The sequence below is a fragment of the Petaurus breviceps genome, unplaced genomic scaffold (genome assembly GCF_028583685.1).
Source record: "Petaurus breviceps papuanus isolate PSGF00001 unplaced genomic scaffold, PetGlider_PUasm1.0 38, whole genome shotgun sequence".
Taxonomy (NCBI): domain Eukaryota; kingdom Metazoa; phylum Chordata; class Mammalia; order Diprotodontia; family Petauridae; genus Petaurus; species Petaurus breviceps.
The window spans coordinates 41697839-41710070 of NW_027186304.1; the positions used below are offsets into that span (position 1 = coordinate 41697839).

Sequence of the window (12232 nt, forward strand, 5' to 3'; positions counted from 1 at the left end):
GGATGGCAGCATCTATTAAAAAGGTTACTCTCAAATTTTTATAGATCATTGCTATCTGTATGGGTGATTGTGGGCAACAGTTCAGTCTGAGATGATGGTCTGGTTAGAGTATGGTTTGCTGAATGATTTCTCCAGGATCTTTGGGACTTGTTTGTTGTTGACAACCCATGTTGTTGTATATAGGTATAGAGTCTGTCTTCTGTCATTCAGTGATTCTTGGAAAACACCATCTTTGACGAAACGAGGGACCAGTGGTTGAAACACTGCCATAAATAGGGTATTGATCAGATGTTACTAAGGTCTTTTGTGACTCTACAGTGAAGTATGATTATAATGCATTAAAAATGACACAGCAAAATAAGGTTGGTTAGGGCACCCTTATGCAGGTTATATATGAGCTATTACTGTTTTTCAGAGAATTAATGGGGAGTTGATATGTATACATAAAATGTCCATGTATATCTGCATCCTGATAATAAGTCAACTTTTTTTTAGTGAATACAAAATAAAGATTCTGATATAAATTGTTTTCTTTCTAAGCAAAAACTAATGAAAGAGACATCCTTTATTTCAAATCAATTCAAATAAATAAATATTTATTAACCACCAACTATGTTCAAGCTATTGCACTATGTGTTAGAAATACAAAAACAGAAAAAAGTACTTGCCCTCAAGGAGCTTTCATTCCAGTGGGGAGAGACTATAAAATGCAGACAGATAAGTAAATGCAAGGGAGAAAGCAGTAACAACTGAGTGAATACAGAAAGGCTTTAGGTAAGATCTGACCCTAGGGATTCCAAGGGGTGAAGGTTCCCAGATAGGCTGTAGAAAGGGATGTTAAGTTCATGACATAGTTGGTAGCCCAGGGTGGTGGATACAATGAGCGTATGAAAGGCAACAATATGAAAAAAATCTGGAAAGATAAATAGGAGTCAGGTTGTGAAAGAATTTAAATGTTAGGCTAAGGGATTTGCATTTCATCTCAGAGGCAACAGGGAGCCAATGAAGAGTTTTAATAGAGAATAATTTGATCAGATCTGTATTTTAGGAATATTAATTTGGCAACTGTGGAAGAATTGTAGAGAGAAATAATTGGAAATAAGCAGAGAGGCTACTGCAATAGTCCAAGAAAGGAATGTTGAGGACCTGAACTAGGTTAGTGGTCCTAAGAGTGGATATGAGAAATGCGGAGGTCAGATCAACAACTCTTGGCAGCTGGTTGGGATGGGAAAGGGGGAAAAGGAAAGGACAAATTACGGATAACTTTTAGGCTGTGAACGTTAGTGGCTGAAAGGATTTTGGTTCTTTCAACAGAAACGGGAGTTTGGAGGAGGGGAAGGTTTTGTAGATAATGTGTTCTGTTTGGCTAGGTTGAGTTTCACTTGGTGAAGGGATATCCAATTGGAGATGTTCAGCAGGGAGATGGTGAGGTGAGACTGAAGCTGAGGAGAGTGTTGAGAGAGAAAAGAAAAAAGCACAGAACCCAGCTTTGGCAAATACCCTTGGGTAGTGGATAGGGGATGACACTTAGAAGTGGTGGGACAGGATAATAGAATCCTAATATTTTCCAAATTGCATTGGGATCCCAGAGGTCATTTAAGTCTAATTTGTATCTGAAAAAGCATCACCATTATAACATACATAAGTGGTCATCCATTGAGGGGAACCCATGACTACCTTCCAACTCAGGCAGCCCACTACACTTTGAAAAACTCTATTTCTTTGAAAGTTTCCCTTTATTTCAAGCCTAAATTTGTCTCTTGGACACTTTTACTCATAGCCGTCCAGAGCCAAGCAGAACAAATTAATCCCTCATCCACAGATAGACCTCTACATGCTTGAAGTCTTCTCTTCTTGAGGATAAATATCACTATTCCAAAGGGTGAAATTAGAGAGGTCTAAGGGGACTTCATTCTAGTCATGGAGGAATATTATAAGTGAGGAATAGGGGTTGGGAATAGAAAGACCAAAATATGAACAGTGAACTACAATGGAGGATACATAAAGGGGACGGGTTTGAAATAATTCTGGAAGTTACTTTGGAAGTAGACTACAGAAAACTGTGAATGCCAGGATAAGTAGTTTAGTAGATAGCAGAAGAGGGTTCCTAGGAGGAGGTGTAAAAAGCTGAAGAGAGGAAAAATAGGATGAGAACTGAGGAAATGTCATTTAGAAATTAATGGAAACCTTGGGGAGAGCAATTTTAAGTTAAGTGATAGGGTCAGAAGCCAGACTTCAAGAAGCTGAATGGTAAAAGGTGAAATGGGAAAGTAATGACAATAGATTCTCTTTTTTCCTGGGAGTTTGGAAAGTTAGATTGAGATGGGAGCAGCATGTTTTGGTGGGTTAAAGAAGGAGATGTAACCCCAATCTCAGTTTTCTCATAAATAAAAATGAAGTCCTTCCAGATTTGGATCTATGGTCCTATGCATTTATGATTTTCTACACCAAGAAAAAAAAAGGGAGAGAAGACATATCTTACTAATCAGACCTTTATGAAACTAGAAGTTGAGTGCATTAAGGGAATTCATCTTTGACCAACCTGCCCCTGCCAAGGAAACCCAGGCTATAACAACAGAAAATAAAGGGCACATAACGAGATGTTAAACTAAATATAAAGATGCATTAATATTCTATTAATTTTACATAGCAAGAAGAAAGTTTCCTTGAATTGGAAGAGGAGGTTGGCCAGTAGCCTAGAGAATACTGACCATGTCTCTGGTGGCCCTTAAACAAGCTAAGTTTTAGAGTCAGGTCAGGAACAAGGTAACAGTTGAGCAAGAACTGAGCCTCCAAGAAGAAATCAGATCTTCATTGATTCTCTCTTCGAGGGGTGGAAGAGGAGGGAATTTTCCTTCTCTACTTTCCTATATTTGGCTATGGTACTTTGAAGTCAAGTTATCTGACTGGTAGGAGATATCATACTCATCAGGAAGCAGAGACACACATTCTCCAGAGAGATATGGGGAAAAAAAGAGATAATCTTATGTGAAGAGGGAAGAAGTAGCCCCTTTAGCACGAAAAAAAGAGAGGTGACTATGGACTCAAGAAAAACTAACCCTGGCAAGAATAATAGCTAATATTTATAGTGTTCTAAGGTTTCCACAGTTCTTTGCTTATATTAACTCATTTAATTCTCACAATAACCCTGGTAAAGTAGGTGCTATTATTATCTCCATTTTACCTATTAGAAAGTCAAGTCTGAAAGAAGTTAAGTGACTTTCCCAGGATCACACAACTCATAAGGGTCTGAAGCAGGATTTGAACTCAGGTCTTCTTGAGTGTAACTCTAACACTTTAGCCACTTTACCACCCAGATGAACAACCTGCTGAGTAGAGGAAGGACCCATGAGGGCTCCATGAGGAAAGAAAGGAAATCAACTTCCTTCAGTTCTTGAGGTGAGTTGCCCTGGCTATGGTTATGCCTCACAACCATTATAGTCTACGTCTGTACCCACTCTTCCTTTGGATGTTATATGTATTAGTGGGGGAGTGCACCCTAGGTTCATGTGTTGTGGTTGTGGGGGTGAGGGATAGGATGTGGGGTATGATGTTTTTATTCCTATGATTCTTTCCATGCCACATTAGTAAGTGTGTTTGCTCTCAGCTAAAATGTGTCTACTTTCTGATTGTTAACAGGAAATCTATTAATGGGGGCTTGTGAGCCATAGTGTTTAGAATGTAGACCTGCAGGACACCCTAGAACCTGTGAATGGTAGGTGTCCTCTGTGGAACCAACCCAGGAGTTGAATACAAGTTGGGGAACACAAGAAGAGGTGAGACACCTATCTGAAGGATTTTTTCTTCAATTAAAGGATTACTCATTATCCAAATTCGTAAAAGCTTTTGTATGTCATTTTGGACCATGGCATATATAATTTCCCAAAACACAGTTTTATTATTGTCATAAAACAAGTTCTTGAAGTCATACCAGACTGGAATAGTATTAAAAAAAAAAGTCCAGATTAAAACTGTAGGATGAAAGAGGCAAGAGTGGTAAAGACAGAAAAATTATATCTTACTAATAATGTATATTTACAGAGAGATAAGAGAAAGAAGTGTAAAGAATAAGTAAATTCAATTATATCTAACTAACCAGGACTTTTTTTTAAACAAGACTAATATTTTTAAAGAAATGCAATGAGAATTCCTATCATATGGGCAACACAAACTGACCTAACGTAGGCAGCATTGAAGTTGAGGTCCTTCTAAGATTTAATGTAATGAATGGAAGAGTTTATAAGTAAATCAGTCTCTAAGTGTAAATGGTTGCTTCTTTAAAGAGCTTCAAAATCTAGTTCTTTTAAGAGTTTTAGAAATTCCTCCTAAAATTGTAAATCAGTCTCTAGGTGTAAATGGTTGCTTCTTTAAAGAGCTTCAAAATCTAGTTCTTTTAAGAGTTTTAGAAATTCCTCCTAAAATTGTATTACACAATTGATTTCTACTGCCTGTTAAGAAAATATTTCCTTACAAAATGGATAAACTGCAGCCCAGCCCTTATCCAAATTATCATAAATCCCAATTTAGCAGAGAATTAGTAAAGTCTTAACACTAGAGGATAGTAAAGGAAAATACGGGAACAAATTTTATGGATTTTCTAATCAACAAAATAAATAGATTATGTACAACTCATATCCTATATGTCACTACTGTGCTATGTGCCTTAGTTTTGAAAAGAGCCACTGAGGATGTAAATCTAACCCATAATTCTTATTCAATCTAGCCCATATGAAATGTTGCCTAGTAAACTATATGCAACTTCTTAAGTCCTCTAACTTATCATATTATGAAATGTGACTTGTGATGAAAGGCTGTTTCATTCTAAATTACATTTTCTGCATAACTTCAGTCTAATCTCATCAACAATTCTGTATGAGTTTATATTTTAAGTTCAATAGCACTGTAGCTAGAGGCAGAGAGGACCTGAATTCAGATTTCCTCTTCTACTTAGTAGCTGTGTGACTTTGGGCAAATTGCTTCACTTTCTGGATCTTTGGAGGTTCATCTAAAAAATAAGAGTTGGACCTTCACACTTTTTAAAGCTCCTTCTAGCTTTGAATCTTTGACACTAAAATTTGATTGTTTCCCACTTTCACTCAATTATACATGACTGCAGTCAACATTGTCTATGAGCCTACAAAGGCTCCTATAAAGATGTTATTATTCATAAAAGTTCAAAAATATAGTTCAAAAAACATAACCTAAAATAACACAAAGACTTGGGAAGCTGATTTATCATAACAAAAATGTTTGAATTATGATTCAAATGAAAAGCATAACATTTTCAGAGAAATGCCAAGGCAAGTGATCCCTTCTGAAAGAGATCTCATTTGGTCAGAGCCTTGTGGACACCAAATCTTCAGTTTCCCCATCATAACACATCTTCCACTAACTTTCATGGTTCTTCTTTTTGAAAACAAAAGTGCACATATTAAACAGTTTTAGGACCAAAGAATATTTTACAAATTGAATGGTATGTTTTTATCTTAGATTTGTTTTTTAAAAAAATCATTATCAAGGGTCAATCTTCTTCCAGTCATTTTCCTAATAAGGATGTAAACCAATCTTGGACAATAAATACTTTATGCTGAGTAAAAAGAAAACCTTCCAAAAATCAGAGAATATGAAGGGAGACATTAAATTGCCATTCTGTCAAGATGGCCTCAGATAGAACTGTTACAAACCTAGTATTCAAACACTAAAGGAAGAATTATAAACACACTAATATGTTCCAGTTAGAAGAGAGACCTCTAGTGTGTGTGTGTTAAAGCTCCATGTGTGTGTTTGTGCTGTGCTCCAGGCATAATTAATACACCAGAATCACTGCAGTCATTCTGAATACTCTGATGGTAAATTTTATAAAATATCACACACTAAATTAACCTAGAAATGTCTTCATTATGTTGATGCCATTTTGCTCAGGTGGCATCAGATGCTTTTTGTAAGCAAACATTGAACTTTTATTTTGCTATTCAAAGTTTGAAAATTCCATGTGGTCACCTCCACCTAGTAATTATGCAAACTTCAAATCTACTCTCATTATAATAACTGCTAACATTTTTTTTTTCAATCAAAGAGCAGTAGGTAGCATCAACCAAATTGTTAAAGTCAGTGTGCAGTCCCTTGTACCCCAAGCACCTTTATTTCACCAAGTGGTATAAAAATAATAGCAATAAATTAATCATGCTGCCTTAACTTAACAAATAAATAAAGTGATCTTGTTGTAAGGGACATAATGGTCTAGCTGTTAGGTTCCACAAATTCTAAAAATACTAGGTACATCCTTGGTTTGGAGATCAGATGTCATTACACTTTTTTGAGAATTAGTTTCAGTCTTAAAAATCCTCTATTTTCTCCTCCTTCACATTAAAAACACATTTGAGGTACACAGAGAATGTTTTTCTTTTAACACACACACACACATACACACACAAAACAGGAGGTCTCTTAAGGAGTCTACTGCTGAGAAGGTAAAAGCATTTTGCTCATTTTTAATTTGCTAAAACAATCCAAGCCTGCTTGGTACCCAGAGGGTATTCTCAAATAAACTTGTATCTCTAGCTGCCAGCTTAGTTGATTGAAAACAGAAGGCGAACATTTCTTAAAGAATGAGTATGTTAAACTGTTATGTCTCTCCTCCACCTCCACCCTCCCCAACCAGGGACAGACAGACACACACAGAGAGACACACAGACACAAAGTCAAGGATTTACTCGAAAGCAGCCGGTCCTATTATCTAAGAGATAATGCAGTATTTGTACCAAATTACTTTTGCCCACTGTTTTGCACCTTTTAAGAGAGAAAGTCAAAGCCACAGGGATATTGGACAGTTCCTGCGAACAGCAACCAGACTCACAAAGCAGCAATTCCTATTTGCAACTTTGGTAACTTAAGTTGGCTCCAGCCCATCCTGCCTCCGGAGCAGTCGCGTTGAAAAGATATTTTGATAACAGAAGACCACTTCAACTACAGTGTAAATGCTAGAAAGCACAAAGGCAGATGCATGCTAGCTAGGACCTAGCGGGTGTAATGGGAACAGTGAAAAGTAGTAGGGTGGGTGGAGTGGGGGAGTGTGTGCATTGGTAGACACACGTTACTTTCCATCTACCGCCGCGGATAAAGGTATGGGGATCCCTGAGCTAGAAACTATCTGAATATCCCTTCTTGCTTTAAAAATACATTTTTTTAAAAAAGGATCGATTTCACTTTTAACCTGATCTCCCAATAAAAAGCCCCATTTTCTTGTGTTGTCTTTTCAGGCTAGACGTGGAATCCTTATTTTGGTTCCCGTGGGGAGTGGGGGTGGAGGGAAAGGAAGCTCACCTCGCACACTTCAATGAAAGTGGGGTAAATAATCTTCCCTTCTCCTGTACGGGAAGGGGTTGGATTGGAGCCAAAGCGCACCTCCCTCCCCCCAACCCCTTCCGCCCCAGGCGGTGGGTGCAAACCGAGCGGGCGAGGCAGAGAGGAAGCTCTGTCCCTTTAAGGGAACCTTGGCAGACAGGAGGGGTGGGAAGGATGCAGGCTCCAGGCTCGGGCGCTGCAGGCACCGCGGGGAAGAGGCGAGCGCAGCAAAGCCACAGCCATTACCTGCAGCGCTCACATCCTCCTCCTCCTCCTCCTCCTCCCCCCCACCCCCGCAGCCAGTCCCCGCCTCCCAAGGAGACTTCTAATCCAGAGCATGTGCCGTGCCCTTTATCGCGGAAGGGAGGGAAGGGGGGAGGAAGAGGAATGAGAGCTTTTAAAAAATAAATGAAACGTTTGCACCCAAAAGGGGGGGAGGGGGCGTGCAGCACAGAGAGACAGAGGTTGGAAGGAAGGGGGCTTTACAGGTCTCCGGTGTCGGCCCAGGGGGGTGAATACACCAGGGACTCGACCCGCACTGCCGGGGGGAAAGGAAACCACACGCAGCCGGCTGCACACAAAAGGGAGACCTGGTTCCTCTTGCGAAAAAAGAGAGGAAAAAAAAAGAAAGAAAAAGAAAATCGCCCCGGGGCAGCATCTGCACCAGAGCCACAATGGCGCCTTTCACGGAGCTTTCGGGGGCACCGGGGAGAACGGCAGAAGCTGGGGAGCAGCGCGGAGCAAAAGCCAGGCGGCTTCGGGCCCGGGGGCCCCCCAGTGCGCGCCTGCTGGCAGGGGGCGGTGCGGGCCCCCGGGGGCAGCTGCTGCTGCCCGGCCACCCGGTGGGCCATCTCCGTGCACTTGGCAGGGGGTGTTTCCGAGGGACAGACGAGGAGGGAAGAGAAGAGAGGAAGGGGTTATAGGGGGCCGGTGGAGCAAAAGCACCGCTTGGGTTTAGGTGCGGGGTGGGGGGCGGGGTAGGTGCGCTCCCAGGGCTTCCAGGGGGGAGCTGCGGCCGCTTGGCACAGACGGGGTTTCCGGAGCAGCCACCGCCAGCTCCTGGGCACCACCGGGATCCGGAGGGGCATTGCAACTCTTGCCGCCGCACACTGTGGCAAACCCCAGGCTGGGGCAGCCCGGCCCGCCGCCGCGCACTCTACTCCCCCCCTCTTCTCCTCCAGCTGGCTTCTCCTACATTTGGTGGAGGGAGGAGGGGAAGGAAGGAAGAAAGGGAAGGAAAGGAAAGGGAGGAAAAAAAAAAAAAGGACTGGAGGAAGTGGCAGCCGCCGCCGCCGCTCATCGGAGAGGAATTTGCCAACCCCACCGTGGCTGGCTCTGTGTGTGCGAGTGTGGAGCGCTCTCTCCCATGCCTGGCACATGCGTAAAAGCGAGTTGCGCCCAAAGTCCCAGCCATACCCTCCTTAGCAAATAATAACAAACCCAAACCGTCAGATCTTACCTGAAACATTGAAGCACAAAGTCTCTTTCCAAGTCCCCTTCCTTTCCTCTCCCCCCTTCCGATTTCTCTCCCAGCGATCTGCTCAGCTCGCTACACCAGAGAGAAATGCAATAGCTTGGCTAAGGTAGACAGAACAAAATACAGAGAAGAGTTGCTCCAGGGCTTTGAAACCCCTCAAGGCAAGGATCAGGATACAATTAGCTCATGCCTCTACCTCCAGTCTAAATCAATCTCCAAAATAAAACTTAAATCAAATTAACTGATCACACGGGCAGAAAATTGATCTCCTTCAAAAATAAAGCTGTACATATATGTATTTATAAATAGTATATATTATATATATGGATTTTTTTTTGAGATTTTTTTGGGGGGTGGAAAACCAGTCTCATTCCAGCCTCCAACTTGCTTTTTACTCTCCTCTTGCACAGAAAAGCTGATTTTAATCGTTGTGATTAGTTTTGATGTAACGTTTCCGCAGGCGATTTCTGCAAATGGATGGAGTGTTTCTTTGCCAAAAGAGGGAAAAGCAGCAGATGATGATAATTATAAGGATTGTGAGTTGTTTCTTTTTATTTGTATTTAGATCTTCCTCTTCACTTTCTCGAGTTGACCTGACATTGCCATTGCACTAAGGTCGGGCAACTTGTTGATTAACATCACCTCCTCCTTGGATCAAAGGATATGTGATAATTTGGCAATAGAGCAACACATTTTCTGTTCCCTTGGCTATATAACTTCCCAAATGACGTGTATAAAAATAAGCACATGGAGTCTGCTTTGCCCCAATCAAGTCTCAATCAGTGCCTCAGGGTGATACACAAACTCATTTCAAATGTTCAACCATGCAGAATTGTAAAAAGATTGAAGGAGTTACACTGCATTTTTTTTTTCCAAAATAGAAAAATTAAAAGAAAACAAAATCCATGGAAGCACATTCAAGCATCTACCATTCAGGTTCATGTAATAAATGTTCCCAGACTAACTGCTCCTTTTTTCCCCCTTCCTTTTCCTTTGCAATGTCTCATATATAGGGAAGAGTTTTCTATACTTCCATTATTTGATGGAAAAGCTCAACCTTCCGGGATAATAAGCTAAGGGGACTTGATAATTTGAACATGTTTTGATGGATTAATGCTACTTCAATTCTTACCTCTTCTGCTCATTTTCACTTCCCTTTCTTTGACAGGTCTTTGTTCAAAATGATTGTGCTTGGGCTGTTGTTATCTTAATTTCTTTGTAGTTAGGATGGGGTATTTGCTTATAAACTCATGGGTCACCTCCCATTAGTGTCACATCCTTGCAGGATACTTTTTGAAATGGTATGTTTCTGAGCACTTCACAGTCCATTAATTCAAAGACTTTGCTGACATTTCTTATGAAAAAGACCAGACTGTAAGGCCAGAGATGTTCAATAAAACCCTAAATAAAATCAGACATGTCCAGCAAATACCTGCAATTGACAGTTTGGAATATTTTTTTTAAAAAATCATCCTTTCACCTTAAGGCAAGCCACTGCTATAATACCAACAAAAAAGGAAAGTCTGATCTTACTGCTTAAAAATATTGTCAATCAGATCAGACTGGTAATAACATGGCCTGATTATCATAGGCAGCGGAATGGGGTCTTTTTCTTCTCTCTCTGGTCTTTATTATTTAACAGGAACACTATGACATAAACTTCTGAGTTGGAAGTAGCTACAGTTTTATAATTAAGAAAAGAAAAGAATGATATACAAAATAAATACACACACATACAACAAAAGTATATTATGAGCTGGGTTTCTGAGTACATATATGTAAATATGTATATGTGTGTATACATACACAAACATATATACACATGTATACATATGCATAGAAGCCAGCTAGGTGGCCCCGTGAATAGACCAATGGGCCTGGAGTCAGGATACCTGAAGTCAAATCCAGCCTCAGACATTTACTAGCTGTGTGACCCTAGGTAAGTCACTTAACCCTGTTTGCTGTAATCCACTGGTGAAGGAAATGACAAACCACTCCAGTATCTTTGCCAAGAAAATCTCATGGACAGTATGGTCTATAGGGTTGGATAATGTATAAAGAGTTGGATGAATGACCCTCTAAACAATAACAATATATTATATATATGTATGTATAAACATATACTGAGTGAATGTATATGTATCTGTATGTGGATGTATATATACGTATATATAGACACATATACTCAGAAGCCCAGGCCATAGCATACCTACTATAGAAGTCCAGGCCATAGCATACCTACTATATACACACACTGCCTACCCACATGCATACTACACAGACACATACATTCAAACACACACATACAGAGAGCCAAACTCTGTAGCCTGATCTGCAACAGAACAATTTAAGTCCGTAAATTCTGAGTTTAGGTCTAACTAAAACATGACCTTTCCCATCACTGATAGATAAGAATGAATAAAAAATGTATAAGGAGAAAAAGTAACCAAGAAGGACCACCTCAAATCAATGGTCAATTTTCATTTCCATTAGGAATAATAAAATATGATCATTTATATGATTATATAAATACAAGATATGACTAATAAAGTCATGTGACTTATTTTAAAACTAACAATACACAATTTATACTTTATATCCAAATGAGTGTTTGAGCCTTCTTTAAAAAAAAAAGCCACTTCAGAAGCTATACAATTTTTCTCAGTGATGACCAAAACATTTTTGTCTTCAGACCATTCTGTTTAGTTAAAAAAATACACACACACACAACACCCTGTAGTGGTAGTGGCTGTTCATACTTTGACAGTTTGATTCTTATAAACAATCAAAAATTATTCAGAACTGATTTCTGTGAAAAAGATTGGGGATTAAGTTGGGAGATACTGTTTTTGCTCAAAAAATGAGACATGATTATAAAGGAAGCAAGCATTTATTAAGCACCGACTATATGCCAGGAACTTTATAATTATTTCTTTTGATCATCACAACAACTCTGGAAAGTAAGATCCCCATTTTACAGATGATGGAACTGAGCCAGGGGTTAAGTGATTTGCCCAGGGTCAAAGGAGTCTGAGGCTTAGATGTGAACTCAGATCTTCCTGACTCCAGACCCAGGACTATCTAGGGCCACCTAGCTGCCTTGTTTTACTTATGAAGTAAAGAGAAAAATTCTCTCATCTTGTTTATTAGCAAGCCCTTGAAGGCATTCCCAGAAGAGTAGTTCCAAAATGGAATTTATCATAGTCTGAGAAGAGTATAATCTCCCAGTGTGCAGACTTTGAAGGGAACAATACTCGTTTGACTGTATATGTTCTGAGAGGTCTGTTTAACATTACACATGCAGACACACCACACAACTATTACTATTACTTTTTAGCCATATCTTTTATAAACAATGCTCTCATTTTTTAAAAAAAGAACATCACTTTAAAATGATCTCCCCCTTTTTGA

At 39.9% G+C, this 12232-nt stretch overlaps 1 protein-coding gene and 1 long non-coding RNA gene across 2 annotated transcripts in view; one reads left to right on the forward strand and one right to left on the reverse strand.

The window, feature by feature from the left end:
• The window catches only part of LOC138170475 (uncharacterized), an 18593-nt gene extending 18038 nt beyond the window's left edge, over positions 1-555 (forward strand). The window contains exon 2 of the long non-coding RNA XR_011170634.1: positions 1-555. This exon is cut by the window's left edge and continues 60 nt beyond it. This is a non-coding gene — a long non-coding RNA (uncharacterized lncRNA).
• KCTD1 (potassium channel tetramerization domain containing 1) overlaps positions 1-8917 on the reverse strand; it is a 276101-nt gene extending 267184 nt beyond the window's left edge. Inside the window, exon 1 of the mRNA XM_069099837.1 lies at positions 8804-8917. Within this exon, the coding sequence (XP_068955938.1) occupies positions 8804-8812 (9 nt within the window). The 5' untranslated portion in view covers positions 8813-8917. The remainder of the gene's footprint in view (positions 1-8803) is intronic.
• Between the last annotated feature and the right edge of the window lie 3315 nt (positions 8918-12232).